The 16900-nt window shown below is 43.4% G+C and overlaps 1 protein-coding gene across 4 annotated transcripts in view; it reads left to right on the forward strand.

The window, feature by feature from the left end:
• The first annotated feature begins 7753 nt into the window (after positions 1-7753).
• The window catches only part of NTRK3 (neurotrophic receptor tyrosine kinase 3), a 460883-nt gene continuing 451736 nt past the window's right edge, over positions 7754-16900 (forward strand). The window contains exon 1 of one of the 4 annotated variants that reach the window (XM_087704304.1): positions 7754-8278. In XM_087704304.1, the coding sequence (XP_087560430.1) occupies positions 8031-8278 (248 nt within the window). In that variant the 5' untranslated portion in view covers positions 7754-8030. The remainder of the gene's footprint in view (positions 8279-16900) is intronic. The other 3 variants (XM_087704303.1, XM_087704306.1, XM_087704307.1) reach the window with 3 other exon arrangements.

The raw sequence follows: 16900 nt of genomic DNA on the forward strand, positions 1-16900 counted from the left end.
AACTAACAACAGCAACAACTACATTTTAACTCCTGCACCAACATGGCTCTTATTCATTTCCATCTTCAGTGTCTTTACAGATTTTATACTGCTTTTTGTCTCTTCTAAAAAATATATCTCTGGACTTCTTTGTTGGATTCCTTCCTGAAATCATTGTCTTTCTTGGCTTGGGCTTCTCTTGTCTTCTTGGAAATTATTTTATAGCTCGTTCTAACATCCAGTTAACTTTCTTCTGTTTCTTGGTCTTTGGCAGTCTGCTGTCACTTTTGTTCTTCTTTGATTTCCTTACACAGTGCCTTTGTGTAATGAACCTATCCATGAGGTTCAGCTCTGCAGAGCATTTCCTGATGCTTTCCTTGAAAATGAAGATTGTATTGTGGAAACTGTTTGTTCTGCTTTAGCTTGACCTGGGACTTGTTCACGAGCAGTTTGTGAGCTGTCCTACAGTCAGCTGCTGATCACATCATTGCTGTTATAATTGAGCTTTTCTGTATCTTCTATGAATAATACAACAGTATACAAGAACAGTTGGTTTTATTTTAGTGTACAGCTGTCTCATGCTATCAATGCATACAGGCATTGCTTTGGTGGCTTGAAGGCTGGTGCTAGCAATGAAATTATTGGATTGGCTGAAACTGATAAATCATTCAGAAATAATTATAAACTTCAGAAATCATAGGCACTCCATCGCTGGAGGTTTTTAAGAAGAGACTAGACAGTTACTTATCTGAAATAGGTTGAGTTGGGAGCTGGAGTAGAAGACCTCCAAGGTCCCTTCCAGCTTCCATTCCACTCCACTCCAGTCACCTCTATGCCATGCTATGCCATGCCACTCCACGCCACTTCATTCCACTCCACTCTGCACATTCATTTTTATGTCCCATGCCAGGCAGTCCAATTGCATCCCCCCCCATACTATTTCCAACTTTGGTTTTCATGTCTCCAACCACAAGGCAGCTCTTTTTTGGGGGGGGGGGTCTGGATGTACTGCCAATCTCAGATTGAATTTGACTATAAAACCCATCAATTCCTCTTCTTTCACATGGGTGGTTGGAACATAAACTTGGATAATTGACCTATTAAAAAGTTGTCTGCAAAATGTAATCAATATTATTCAAGTCATTGACTGAACTGTACCCAAGTACAATTTTGCTATATCATTCCAGACTATGAAATCAACTGTGTGTGTGTGTGTGTGTGTGTGTGTGTGTGTGTGTGTGTGTTCGTGTTCTGAGTAATAAATGGTATGATCTTCTGATTGAAAAGTGTCCAGTTAAATCTATTTCAATTTATCAATGTCTTAAGAATTCAATGTGTAGTCGATTCATTTCACTTCTATTGTATTGAGCTCAATATAGAGGAGACAAAGATTTTCCTCTTACACTTTTCACTTAGGTCTATAACTATTTGATCGTAGTATTTATATGAGAAGAATATATATGAATTCCCATAATACATAAATGCTCTTAACACTTTATATTGGAAGGGACTGAAAGGAAGTACAGAAATAAATGAAATTTCATTTATTAACAGTAATAAAACAGATAGCACTAGTATTTAACAATTAGGAGGTAATGAGTGCCATTCCTTATGTTCCAAACTGACATCATCTATACATAATTAGTAAGAATCTCAAGATACCCAAAAGTGAATAATATCAATATCTATAATATTAGCTTGCAAACAGAACACAATCTACAGGATATAATACAGGGCAGATGAATGCTGCCAAAATCTGCTTTGCAAGTTATCAGGATTTCTATTTCCTTATCTAGTTGGACTACAACTTCCATCATCCCACACCATTGGCCAGCCTGCTGTCTAAAACAGATGGGGATGTACCCAGTGCATATTTAATCCCGGAAGCTCTGTAGACTTTCAATAGCGGGCATAATTAACCCCATTATTTAATATATACCCCACTTCCTACCGAAGTGAACATTTGAGATAGTGAGCAAAATCAAACAATATAACAAAAAGAGATTGAGAACATAAAATGAATCCCAAAGACAATTAACAATTAAAAGCCGCAGAATAGACCAATCCATCATGCATTTATCTAATCCACCCTCTTACCCCTCCTTTCAAAAAAACAAAGTAAGCCTGTTTATGTGACCATTACAGTAGAAACCAGCGAGCAAAAGCTTTTATAGGATGGCAATATTAAGGCTGGTCATCCTCTAATGCCTGCCAATCAAGCCGCTGTTAAAGACCCCAGCTGACAGAGGCCACTTGGAAAGCTGGCCTCCATCTGCAGCAACTGGTTCACAGACTTTGAAGGAACCAAATGAAAATAAAAGCCAGAATCACCCTTGCATCTTTTTAAAGCATTTTAACCATTACTCAGAAATCCCCCCCCCCTCCATTTTGGTAAATGATCGTGATTGCAACTCACCAGTTATGCTTGCTTTTGCTCTTTTTAATGACATTGCAATTCCTTCAGCACCGAATAATACTGTGGTTTGGTCCATGATACTGAATACTGTCCCTCACAGCCTAGAGTGGATATATCGTGTTTCCCTGAAAATAAGACAGGATCTTATTTTCTTGGCCTTGTTTTTAGGGAGGTCTTATTATTTTTGAGGTGCAGGAGGCAGTGAGTGTGGTCAACTCATGGCTGCTGCGGTGTTGCAATATTTTCAGGGAGGGCTTATTTTTGGGGAGGGAGGGCTTATTTTAGCGCATGCACTCAAAAGCCTGATTGGGCTTATTATCCGAGGAGGTCTTATTTTCAGGGAAAGATGGTATTCCTACAAAATCACAAAGTGACAATCCAGCTGTGTTTCTCTCTCCATTCCATGTTAGTTGCCAACCATTTCCTAGAACTGCAATCCCAATCCGGTATCTCCGAAGTATGATAAGATGACAGTCCCCGGAATTTCTTATTAGTGATTCTAGCTAGGAGTTCTGGGACTTGCTTTTCTATTCTACCCAGAATGCACCATGTTGAGAAAATAATAGTTTCCTGTCATTTTTATCCTTCTTCTATAATTTCCAGTAAATCAACAGTAGTAGTTTTGTCAATTATTCTAACTTTGCTTTTTGCTGAAATCATTATACCTCAAACTGGCAGCTTCCAGATATATTTTAACTTCAAATCCTATAATTCCTACCAAGTGAAGTTACTTGACTAAGGATTATTGGGTAGGAATTTGATGTTCCTCGCATCCAGAAGTTGGCAAGTAAAGAAATAATCCCACACTGACATCAAGAAGAAAGTTATTAGTGAATACATCATGAAAGAGAAGAACTTAAAGTCCAAACTCAGTGGAGGAAATACCATCAAGGTAATTAACAATTCAGCAATTCAAGTCATTTGATACACAACTGGAATAGTGGGCTAGACTTAAGCAGAACCAGAAGTCCCAGATAGCAGGACAAAAATAATAATGTAAATGAGTCATGCCCTTCAACCATCAAGCAACATTGACTCTACTTGCCAAGGAGCATAGTTGGGTATTGAATGAGGAGCATAGTTGGGTATTGAATGTTGCAAGTATGCGAGACAGTTGAAGGGAAAAAAAGAACATTGGATGAATATCTGAAGGACAGTGAAGAAGATGCACTGAAGCTTGTATACAATGAAGACTTACTGACTATCAAAGAGACAAAACTTGCCTGGAAGAATGACCAAATGAAAAATAGTAAAGAGACATGGCAAAGCAGAGTATTATATGGCCATTAAAAAAAAACCTAGCAGGAAAAGCAGATAAGAAAACCCTGGTGTTGACTAAGAGGAGGAAAGTTGAAGAAAGAGATAGCAGGGATAATTCCAGTTGCACAAGACCAAGCCTTAAGAACAAATGCCTACAAAGCCAGAATTGGGAAGACAGCAACAGACAGCAAGTGAAACTGTGGATCATCTGGTTAGCTGTTGCAAGAAGATCACACTGACCGACCACAAGCAGCGGCATGACAAAGTAGCAACAATATGGGAACTTCTACAAGAAATACCATTTGCATGCAAACAAGAACTGTTGGGATTACAAAATAGGCAAAGCATTAGAAAATGAAGAAATGGTCTGGGACTTCAGAATTCAAACAGGGAAGAAGCTGCCACATAACGCTCCAGACTTAAACAATCATGGATAAGAAAGACAAAAAACAATCTGCACAGTGAACGTTACAATACCCGAAGACAGCAAAACAGAAGAGAAAGAACTGGAAGAAAATCACAAAATGCAAAGTTCTACAAATAAGAATAATAAAAATAGAATAAGTGTGGCAAAAGGAAGCAAAGATTGCCTTGGGTGCAATCGCCAAACTTCCGGAGCAGCAGCTGAACATCATTGGCATTGATAAGATCTTATCAGTCAATTGCAAAAGATTTCACTTGCAACAGCTTACATCCTGTAATGATATCTTTAACACTATCAAACAACATCTGCCTACCTTAGGTTCTGGGGAAGGACTGAACAGCTGGATCATGCCAAATCCAGTCTAAACATCTGGCTGGCAGTGCAACCAACCATAATAATAACCAAACATCAAGGCTTTCTCTGTTTCAGTTTTCCTTGGTTTTATTTTATGTCTATTGTGACTGTCAAGTAGTTGGCAGATATATTGCGAGTTTCCTAGGCCAGATCCATGCACTGCAGTATTATTAGTCTCATAGGGCTTCTGGCAGACTTTTTTCTTTTTTTTTTTCTTTTTTCTTAGCCTTACTTGGAAGTGACAAGAATCAAACGTGGAAGATCCCACATGAAAAAGATATTGTCTGACGAGCAACAATAAGGATTATTTGGTTAGTTTCCTGGATGAACTGGATTTGGTAACCATAGTTTTCCTGCCTGTTTTGAATGAACCATTCAATTATTCAGTATCAGACATGCAATTCTAAGGTAATTTAATTGAGCCTCCCAATCAGATTTATGAATGGTATTGGCAAGGCAAATTGATTTGCTTCCAAATGGATTCAGATCATGTCTGCATCTGTCATAATTTTTTTAATTGATCTGGAAGCTCAAATCAAGTCAACCGTTTGATTTGGCTATCTGATCTAAATAGGATCAGTTTCCTGATTTAAAATGGAAGCTTCTGTCGAATCACAGGTCTGATCTAGATGGGATTTCTCCAGATTCACATACTCCCCATGCCAACCTGGGCAATAGTAATATGTTGATCAGTCTATGGATAAACAACCATAGCTTAATTGTATGTGTGAACTCAGCATCTTTATTTAAGGATTTATTTAACGACTGCAAGGCAATCAAACTGGTCAGTCCTAGAGGAGCTCAACCCTGGCCGCTCTTTAGAGGGCCAGATCCTGAAGAGGAAACTCAAATATTTGGCCACCTAATGAGAAGGAAGGACTCCCTGGAGAAGAGCCTCGTGCTGGGAATGATGGAGGGCAAAAGAAGAAGGGGACAACAGAGAATGAGGTGGCTGGATGGAGTCAGCAGTAGGTGTGAGCTTAAATGGACTCCAGAGGATGGTAGAGGACAAGGAAGGCCTGGAGGAAGGTTGTCCATGGAATCGTGATGGGTTGGACACCACTTCGCAACTAACAACAAATGTTCTGAAAGACCACTGGTAAAAGAATTGTAAAGTATGGGTTTCCTTGCAAAGCAGGACTTAATTTTATAGAACTATTTTTTTTCTTCTGATGTAAGAATGAAATAGGCCACTGGTTATAATTTAGGAGCAGGGTTATAGAAACCTTATTAAAAGAGCGGGTTTTTAGCAATACTCCCCTGGTGCAGTTCCATCTCCCCACCCCCACCCCTTCCTTTTCCCCTCTGGGGATGTAGCTATTCTTTCCCAGGACTGCCAAATCTTTCTTAAAGACCCAAAATCTTTAAGAAAGGGAGGATACACCTGTAAAGTCCCTTGTCCTGCAGCTAAAGAGTACAAGCCTGATCATTGATCAGCCTTGCTGTCTATGTGCAAAGGAGCAGAAACAAGAGACTATTAAAAGAGAGGGAGGAGGAGAAGGAGGAGTGGACAAAAAAAGAAGGATGGAACACATACACAAACACACACACACAAGTGATAGAGAGGCAAAGCAAATTAGACGGGGGTGGGGTGGGGTTTGTTCTGATCTGCCTGGGTTTTTGCCTGCCCCCCAAAATGCACTCTGAATCTTAATTCACGCCAGCTTTTGCTCCCTCCCTCCCTCTCTCTCATACATACACAATCTCCTGATCTTTCTCTCTCTGAGATCAGCCCTTTCCATACCCCATCTGCGTTTTTACACTCCATCGTGGCTTGTAGAAATCTGCTGCTCAAAGATACAAAGAGAGATTCCTCCCCCGCCTCGCAACACCCCCCCCCCGAGTTTTAAATTTTTCAACTTCTCCCCGGCGGTAGTTTTCTTTCCCCCTCCCCCCCGCGTGTCCGCCCCCCAATATTTCTTCCCTCGATGTTTCCAATCGATTTATTTATTCGGTTCGAAACGGAAGCCGGACGATCTTGGTTAAAAATAACACACAGTGGTCGGGGGATGTTGGGTTGTTTTTAATTTTTTTTTAAATCTGGGACGAATACACTCGCGACTTTTTTTGTTTTTCTCTCCGCCAGTCCTTCCTGGATTGCGTACCAGGGATGGTTTTTCTCTCAGATTGCAGAATTTTATTTTAAAAAAAGAAAAGAAAAGGGAGGGGTTACGAGGAAGAAGCGTTCTGGAGAACGGCACTCGATCTAGCTTGCTTTCTCTCGCGGGTGGCAATCCCCACGGGGATCCTCCCCCTCACCCCCCCCCCCCGTGCACCTGGCCGATCCTTTTCTGACATTTCCTCGGAAGTAAATGTAACCAGTCCCTCCAACGAGGCGGGCTCGTTCCTTTCGGCTCCCTGCTGTTTTCTCCAAGGAGGAATCTCTCAGAGTCCCCGCACCAGCTCCGCGTCCTTAAGCCCACGCGCGTTTTTCTGCGGAAGAGAAGGACGGCGCGGGCAGGTTTCGCGGATCATTGCCTTCCCTCGGTCTGAGCCGATAACCGGCCGGGAGAAGCCTTAACCGAACTTCAGAAATTACAACCACGCGTGGACACCCCCTCCCCCTCTCTCTCCCACCATCCCCTTTCCATCGCCGCCGCCGCCGCGCACAGAGAGCGAGAGCTGGGAGGCTGCATCCCGGGCGCCAAAGCATTGCAAAAAATCGCGCCGAGCGGAGTCAGAGAGTGCAAACGGCGGGGACCGCGGCTGTTCTCCATCGCCCACAGTCGCCGCCGCCGCCGCCGCCGCCACCTCGCCGGTTCGGTGCCGCTTTACTTCTGCAGCACTGCTGGGCGTGGGAAGCCAGGAAGGGCGAGCAGGGCCGTCTTCGTGACTCTCTCGCTCGCTCTCTCTTCCCACTGCCCGGTGATAGATAGATATGTATTTTTTTTCCCTGCAGGTGTTTCAGTTTTCATTTTGCCCGGTAGGTGGGACTTGGGGACTTGGAGCATCAGTATAGGAGCAAGCACCCCCCCCCCCGCCCGCCCTCGCTTCCTCCTCCTCCTCCTCCTCCTCCTCCGTGCCGCTGCGAATCTTCTGTTGCAATCTTCACAAGTCTCGGGAAAAGCAGCCAGCGAGCCAGCCCAGCCAGCCAGCCAGCGAGAGAGAGCGAGCCTACGGTGGATCAACAAGGCGCCGGGACACGCGCGCACCATTCTCCCCCCACCCCACGCCATCCCGCCACCCCACATACACACATACACACACTCACACACCGCACACACGCGCGCGCATCTCTCTCCACCAGCCGCTATGCCTCGCGCGCCGCTCTCGTAAGAGGGAATTTACAAGCCTCTCCGCTTGGCCAACATGATTTCGACGTCGCGAGGATTTTTTCTTACTCTGGTCGCTTGAGGGTGGTTTGGGGGCTGTTGTTTTTTTGCTTTTTTTAAAGGGGGGGTTGAGGTTTACCCCCCCTCTTTCTTCCCCCCTCTTCCCTTAAAACCTTCTCTTTCCCCTCTCCTTCTACGCTGCTTTCTCCCTCCTTCCCCCTCTTCTTCTTCTTCTTCTTCTTCTCCCCCTTGGCAATCTTTCCTCCTCTCTTTCTCTCTCCTTATTTTTTTTTTAATTTATAAAATAAAGCCACAGCAGTCGAAGATGGATGTCTCGTTTTGTCCGACCAAATGTAGTTTTTGGAAGGTTTTCTGGCTCTGGAGCATTTGCGGGGACTACTTGGTTTCCGTTTTGGGTTGCCCTGCCAACTGCCTTTGCAACAAAACCGAGATCAATTGCAAAAAACCGGATGATGGCAACCTCTTCCCTCTGCTGGAGGGGCAAGATTCGGGATCCACCAATGGAAACGCCAGCATCAACATTACGGATATCTCTAGGAATATCACTTCGATGTAAGTCCCTCTCTTCTCCTTCGGCTCGAGGTCTTCTTCTCCCTCCCTCCTCCTCCTCCTCCTCTCTCTCCCCCTTCTTCACTCCCCCCTTCTCCCCCGTGTGTTCAAATACGAATGTGTGGCGACTGTAAAGGAGAATGCAGGGGTGGGGTAGGGAAGAAGAGAAGCGGAGATTTGGCTCCTGCCTGTGTGATGTACCCGATGCCCCTCTTGGCCAGCTGCTTCTTTCCGGCGACTTGCTTGCTGCCCAAGGAGGTTTAGGATGGGACCTAACTGCGTTTCGCTGAATGCAGATTTAGCATCCCTTCCCCTCCGCCCCCGCAAATTCTGGGAGCCTCCCTCCACGAAAAAAGCAACAGTTTGCAAAAAAAAATAAAAAAATCTAGGAAGGGCCAGTGGAGTCGGGAAGGGGTTTGCCACCAACCTTGAGGGCAGTTGGAAGAGGGGCACTCCGTGTGTGTGTGTGTGTGTGTGTGTGTGTGTGTTTGTTTGTTTGTTTGTGTGTACACGCATTTGCCTGGCAGAGAGGTTGTGTATCTGGCCAACCAATCCTTCAGTAACCTACAATCTCTAGCTTGCTTTAAACTGTGCGCAAAGAAGAATATGATCTCTCTCTCTCTCTCTCCCTCTCTCTCTCTCTCTCTCTCTCCCTTGCCCCCCTCCCCCATAACAGGACTTTTTCTGATTCTTTCCCCCTCCTCTTCCTTTTATATAGAAGTCTCCCTGCCCTTGCTCATGTTTTTTTTAAAATAAAAAACAACAACACAACCCTATTAACACTGCAGATATATATGCCCAGAGACAGAAAGAGAGAGAGAGTTGGTGGGGGGGGGGACGGACACACAAATTCATTGCCTGTGTGTGCCTAAAATGACATTTTGGAAATAATTGTCCTACATAAAGTCATCCACATTCAAGTTGTTACACTTGATACACACACACAAACACACACATACACACAGAGGCTCATGGACACACAGAGGCTAACACACACATATTTTAATGGCCAGTGTGTCAGATTCCCGAATCAGTCCTTTCTCTCCTAGGCCCCCTCCTCTTTCTTTCTCTTCTCCCCCCTTTCAGCAGTGCATATTTTGAGTAGCTGGCCTGAGGTGGGGGGGGGGGCTGTTGAAAGCAGAGATATTTTTAGTGATGTGCTTTGCTTCTTTATCTGGAAAAATCAACTCCAAGTTCCTTCTATCTCCTGGCTAGCAAACCTCAGTGGATGAAACACCAAATCCCATCAAGTGAGTGGGGGTGGAAGTGATGGGGGGTAGAAGGGAAACACGCCATAATCCCCCACCACTCTTTTCACAAGTTTTTATCAACCTAGATTACAAATATGAATCACACCAAAACACCTCTAGGCTTGGCTTTCTGCATTGGGCTAATACACACACACAATCTTGTTTATAGACAAGGAGTGGATGGACAACCCCCTCCCCACCCTTCATTCATTGACACTGACCCAAGTAGGCATGCTGGGGTGGGGAAGGGACAGACCTCCTGTGTAAGTTACCCATGGGACCCCCATAGGGAGGGGGGTGTTTGCAGGATGAGGAATGTGTGATGCTCATTATTAATATTAGGCAGTGAAATGCAGGAAAAGATAGGGATCACTAATGAGAAAGGGGAGGATGGGTATTCTTATTAATTAAATATCCCAGTGGCACAAGACACTTCATAGAAGGAGGGGGGTAGGGGGGCGACAACAGATGGATGACTTTAGGTGGCTGTTTTTCCCATCTTAGAAACAGGGGAGGTGCTTTTTGGCTCCAACAGAGCTGGGAAATAATTGCCCAAATACGTATGTGATATTTTTGTGCTTGTTTGGCAGAGATAGACCTTCCTGGTGCCCAGAAGTTGAGAAGGTGGCATTTTAAAATACTCTTTAAAGATGGTTTAGCTAAATCTCTGTCTTTCTTCTGGGCTGGGTAGATCCTAAAGTCTGGCCCTTGGCCTTGCAAATAACCTCTGCGAAAGTTACTAGACCCTAGAGAGGTGGATAGCATGGGAAGAGAGAGAGAAAGGGGGGGGGGAGGAATGAATGAGAGGGAAGAATATTTCTGCTTCCAAATATTTTCCTGCATGGTTGGTTCGAGACAATGCTAGAGGTGATTGGGCGAGTGGTTTGCTTTTTAAATCCATCCTGCCCTTAGTAACTTTTCCATTTTGTTGCTATTTTGATTCCCACAATTTCCCTCCTCTCTCATTGCCCCAAGGAATCAGAGACGCCAACTTTGGAAATAGCCCTGCATTCAGTTCCCAGATGTATTATCCCTATTTATTTTTTATTTTTTTACAGTACAGGATGGTTTCTAGATAACATCGGGGAAAAATAAGTGCATATGGATGATTCTGGCCTTCTCATCTTTCAGAGGCATCTTTGCCAATTTTCACTTTCCCCGCTCTAATTTCTCCTGTAATTCACCACCATTTATAAACGAAGCGAGGACGTCTTCTTCGTATTTTGTGTGTCTATATCATAATCTGAACTGCTGGGGGAGATATGATTATGTGAATCTTTTGTATCCAGGAAATAACTTGATTGCTTTGAAAACGCTGATCAAGCTGTTAGCTGAATAGGTGGAGGACCCGCTTCAAACTCCCAAACAAGCAAAGATGTTTTTTTTATATACCCCCTTCAGAAAGAACACATTTTAACCCCCTCCCCCCAAAGGAAAAGATTAGAGGTTGTTAGGCTAGGTGGAAATCTGACGCTATTTGTGATCTTCACCTTGGCCTTTTGAAATGGCTAAGAAAAAAATAAGATACATTGGATATTTTTCTGGCTAGTATGATGCTGCAGAAATATAATTTGCATTTGGGAAGTGGGGGCTAAGAAACAAAGCAGAAAAGCAGCTGACTTTTTTGGAAAGGGAATTAGCCAATTCCAGTAGAATCTATGAAAGATTCTGATAGCCACAACCTCTGGCTATTCCATGGAATTTCACTTTCCATGGAAGCGAAATGGAGCTTCCATCTTCAAGGGCAGTATTCCATCAACTGTCAAATCCACCTTGTTTTAGTGCTGCTCTAAATTTTCAAGATACCTTTGTCTATCTTCAATTGTTGACCAAATGATCCTTGGCTTGAATAATAATAACAGGGCTCTTTTTCTAGCATGTGCAAGCATGGGATTGAATACATTTCTCTCCTGTTCTGAAGACGGTAAAATTCTTAACGGGTCTGTTTAATAAGCAAGAGACAACACATGACACACCATGTGTCAGCCAACCCAAAACAACACCTCCATCCTATCCCTACTGATTGTCCCAAATTGATGGGCTTCTATTAGGCTTAGAGAAAGCTCTGGTGGGGCAATAATTCCATAACACCACCACCCCTCATTGAAGCAGATCTACAAAATGGAATCACCTTTCACACTCTGAGTTGGGTGGAGTCACCAGACAACTTTATTTTGGCTGTTCTTTAGCCTTCAATCAATCTGCGGGTGTGCATGGGGCCATTCATCTAGCCGATTGTACTAATAATGCCCTGGCCAAATCTACCTGTCTCATCGTCTTTCCTTATGAAGAAGGTTCCTGTTTTCCTCTTCTCTTCTCCTGAGTCCTTTGGAGTTTTCTCTTGATGAGGCTTTTGAGCTGACTTCCTTGATATGTTGACATATTGTTGCATTCCCTCCCTGGCTGTCCACATTCTCAGATATATCGTAACTGAAGGATGGGAAGCCAGGTTGGCTGTAGGCTGCTGGAGAGTGATTGGACAAAAAAAGGCAGAATATTTTCTCCCTCTGCCTCTCTCCCTCTCTTTCTTCCTCTCCCTTCCTCTTCCTCTCCTCCCTCCCTCCCTCTCCTTCTCTCTCTTCCTCCCTCTCCCTCCATACAACAGGACACTGCAACCCTGAGTATCTCGTGGGTGAGAGAGAAGAGAATTCTTTTCTCCTTTGGTAGAAATGTCTGAAGCCAATCCCCTTTTTCCAAACTGAACATGTAGAACCCAGCTGCTGTAAAAAAATATCTTGGCTGGTTGATAGGCAGATGATCGGAGAATGCCCTTTTTATCAGTGCTATGTTGAAGCCCCATGAGTGGATACAGTCCAGAGGACAGGCTGAAAGGAGCTGGAGAGTAGCCAGAGGGTGTCCTTCTCTGGGCTTCCCCTCTGAAACGGCCTGAGAAGCTCACCTTGTCAGATAAAGATGGGAGTTACACTAGCTGGTTTATTGTGACACAACAGAGTGTCTGTTTAAGCACCACCAGGGGCTTTTAATTTCATTAACTGTGTCTCTTTGAAGCAATCAGTCGCCTCTGAGAGAGAGAAAAAAATATATCTGAGAGTCTTAGATGTATCCAAACAAGAAAAGGAAAGGGGGGGGGGGACACGATATAATCATTGTTTTTTAAAGCATCTATTCAGACTCTGATGCTTAAAAATAAATATTTTGCAAGACCCTGGAGATGGAGGCTGAGCATTATCATCCCAGCTAAAAGGGTGGAATCCAAAGTTTCATGGTGAAAACTGAATAAATAAAGGACAATTCCTGGTTTGCCTCAATCCACAGAATGATGTCCACAAACCATGATGGATGCTAGTTAAGAAGCTAAAGTTTACCAATGGTAAACTGCAGAACTTGGAGAAACATTCTGCCAGATACTGCCGATCAAACATTAAACGCAACATCCCCAGATAGCAGCTGGTGATGCCAAAAATTTCCCCACTTTGTAAAATAGGATATTCTTTCTTTTTTTATATTAAAAAATGTCAAAATCCTGCAGGCAAATGTAGAAATCTTCTAAGATGATGTCAACTGCAAGGTTTTTGCAATTTCAGAGAACAAGGGTCAGGAGAAAAACAACATAAAACCCAGCATTAAAGGTGCCCATTTTTTTTTATTTGGCTTTGCCATATCTAGTATATCTTGGCATATCTAATATTGGCTTTGGCGTATCTAGAATGGTAAGGGTGAGTCTTTGATGCTCCTCATTCTTATTGAGTATGGAGGCCAAAGCTTGTCCTTTAAATGAGGGTCTTGTATTATGTGTGTGATTCTGTAATTTTGAGCCCAATTTTTAAAATATTCTTGAAGTAGCAGATAGCAGATGGAATGGCTATAAAAATGAAGGCATGACTGGGAGTAGTTGGAGAATTGATGAATACCTATTTATGTTCAGTCTATGTAGTGTTTGTGTGACATTGTATGTTTGTGTTACTGGGTAGTGACTTATTCACATTGTAAGGCCTCTTTCCACGTTGTCATTTGATTGGATCATAATCTTAGATAGCTTTGTCTCTTCTACTTCATCCTCCTAGAAATGGGGAAAAATACATTTTATATCATTCATCTACCACTCTTCAACTTTGCTGCCTGATGCTTCTGGGAATGTTGTCCACCACTTTTGGAAATAACCATGTCAGGAAGGATGACTTATGCTGACTTGCAGCTGCTTTCCAAGGTTCACCTCCAACCCTAATATTTTGAAATAAATAAAGTGCTTGAGTGAGGGTTCCAGAAATACTTTCATTTGTCCTTTAATCCTTCCCCTCTGTTTTGATTAAGAGCTGTGGTGGTGTAGTGGTTAGAGTGCAGTACTGCAAGCTACTTCTGCTGACTGCCGCCTGCATGCAATTCGGCAGTTCGAATCTCACCAGGCTGAAAAGTTGACTCAGCCTTCCATCTTCTGAGGTGGATAAAATGAGGACCCAGATTGTTGGGGGCAATAGGCTGACTCTGTAAACTGCTTAGAGAGGGCTGTAAAAGCATTGTGAAGCGGTATATAAGTCTAAGTGCTCTTGCTATTTACATGCAAAACCCTGTCCCTTTTGACACTGAGTGATAGATTAATGTTTTCCAAGCAACGGGTTTGCAGTGGCTGTCGGTGCTGTATCAGCACATTAGATATAATGTGGCATTGTAGGCATTTAATTTATATAGCAATTTAGAGGAGATCAAATAGCACACCAAGTGTTATCTTGTAATCCTTACAACACTCTCTTGCTACAGAAATGGAAGGGATGGCTGACTAGGGCTAAAGAAATGTAGCCTCAGGCTACTTTAAAGAGTTAATGGCAAACATGAAAATTGAATTAATGTTTCCCAGGCTCTGTCTCCTTTCTGTAATTTTTGTGGCATAGTGGTTAGAGGCTGCGCTAGATCTCCACTCAGCCGTGAAGTTCCTTTAGGTGACAAGCATCTTATTTCTCCTCATCTGAAGCAGCTTTCAGGACTGTTCCGAAGATGCATGCCAATTTGATCTCCCGGGAGAAAAGTTGAACATTTGCTCACCAGTGTAGGAGTGATGCTGCAAAGCCATTCAGAGAACACTTTGGAAGTGGGCACATTGCAACTCCAGGATGCACAAGCCTCTCTGTCTTAGTGACCTTAGGAAAGCTTTTAGATTATCATTGCTGGGAGAAAAATGCTGCTTTCCTATTCCCTTGAAAGTGAAACTCACAAGGACTATATTTTAAATCCTGAAAAAGGTCACCATTAAAAAAGGATACCCCGAATTTATGGATAAACACTGTTCCAGTTTCATGAGTGAAGCAGCCCTATCTGTGTTATAGCCTTCAAACCAATATTAAATGTGGCTTTGATTACTAGAGGTTATTAGAATAACAGAGTTGGAAAGGACCTTGGAGGTCTTCTAGTCCAACCCCCTGCTCAGGCAGGAAATCCTACACCAGGGGTGAAATGCAGCAGGTTCTGACAGGTTTTGGAGAACCGGTAACAGACATTTTGAGTAGTTTGGAGAACTGGCAAATGCCACCTCTGGCTGGCCCCAGAGTGGGGTGGGAATGGAGGTTTTGCAGTATCCTTCCCCTGCCATGCCTATCAAACCACACCCACAGAACCGGTAGTAAAAAAAAATTGAATTTCACCACTGCCCTACACCACTTCAGGAAAATGGTTATCCAACATCTTCTTAAAAACTTCCAGTGTTGGAGCATTCACAACCTCTGGAGGCAAGTTCTTTCACTGGTTAATTGTTCTAACTGTCAGGAAATTTCTCCTTAGTTCTAAGTTGCTTCTCTCCTTGATAAGTTTCCCTCCATTGCTTCTTGTCCTGTCCTCAGGTGCTTTGGAGAATAGTTTGACTCCCTGTTCTTTGTGGCATCCATTGAGATATCAGAATACTGCTATTATGTGTCCCCTAGTCCTTCTTTTCATTAAACTAGACATGCCCAGGTCCAGCAACAGTTCTTTATATACAGTCCCCTAATCACCTTTGTTGCTCTTCTCTGCACTCTTTCTAGAGTCTCCACATCTTTTCTACATTGTGGCGACCAAAACTGAATGCAGTATTCCAAGTGTGGCCTTACCAAGGCATTTTAAAGTGGTATTAACACTTAAGGTGATCTTGATTCTATCCCTCTGTTTATGCAGCCTAGAACTGTGTTGGCTTTTTTGGCAGCTGCAACACACAGCTGGCTCATATTTAAATGATTGTTCACTAGGACTCCAAGATCCCTCTCACAGTTACTACTATTGAGCAAGGTACCACATATACTGTACCTGTGCATTTTGTTTGCTTTGTGCGTTGTTCTAGTGGTAGAACAGCAATAGTAACAGACTATGACTTGCAAGTTGCCTCTAAACATTCAGAGAAAGTTTAGGTAAGATCTCCTTTCCATTTTTTTTGAGTTTGTGTGGGGAAAAAAACATTTCATGATCAAATCATGCTGGTTCAACCTCAGCCCAGACTTTCCATATGATTGAAAGTCATTCTCAAAGCCAACTCTTTGTTAGCATGAATTACTTACAAGTAAGGCTCTGGTGAATACAAACTTTGGAAGAATTGAGAAGTGTGTTGTGGCCTAATAGGACACTGTGTTCAATAGGACACTGATATCTTAAGCTTACAAAACTGAGCTCTGATTGCCTGGTTGTTGAAAACAATATCTGTCAAATGCACTCTGTTGGCTTGGCTTAACCAGCTCTCTCGTATGCTGTTGGGCTTCTGCTTAACCTTGGACTTCATTGAAGCTCAATTTTTGCCAACAAGGTATAGCTTTATAACATGAAAAACCTTCTCTTTTTATAACCTGTTGATTCTCTATTTGTTGATGACAGCTGCACTCACATACATTTCTGTGCTATAGACAGTCACTCACATGGATTATTGCACAGTGGACAAAATGAAGAAATGGCTTCTGAAACCTGTAGATAACATGAACCAATCCTCCTAAGTATAGAATGTTGAGTGATGAATGAAATGAGTTGCATTTCAATGAGTAGTTCTTTCCTTCTGGCATGGTCTACCCCATGGTGGTGCAGTGGTTAGCGTGCAGCATTGCAGGCTAACTCTGCTCAAGGCCAGGAGTTCAATCCTGACTGGCTCAAGGTTGACTCAGCCTTCCTTCCTTCTGAGGCCAGAAAAATGAGGACCCAGATTGTTGGGGGCAAGATGCTGACTCTTAGAGAGGGCTGTAAAGTACTATGAAGCGGCGTCAGTGGTGGGTTGCAGGCGGTATGCCCCGGTATGGGTATACCGGAGCCAGCCCGGAGCACTGGATACCATTCCGGTACGGTGCTCCGGAGGGCCCACCTGCCTGCCCTCACTTCTTACTGTCCTTTTATGTCTTACGTGCACAGCACCTGCGCGACGCTCCGCTGAGCAGCTGGAGCATCGTGGAGGTTCACAGAAGCACCAAGATGCATG

This window comes from Thamnophis sirtalis, unplaced genomic scaffold (genome assembly GCF_051295495.1).
Source record: "Thamnophis sirtalis isolate CommonGarterSnake01/CBP01778 unplaced genomic scaffold, rThaSir2_p1.2 scaffold_2, whole genome shotgun sequence".
NCBI lineage: Eukaryota > Metazoa > Chordata > Lepidosauria > Squamata > Natricidae > Thamnophis > Thamnophis sirtalis.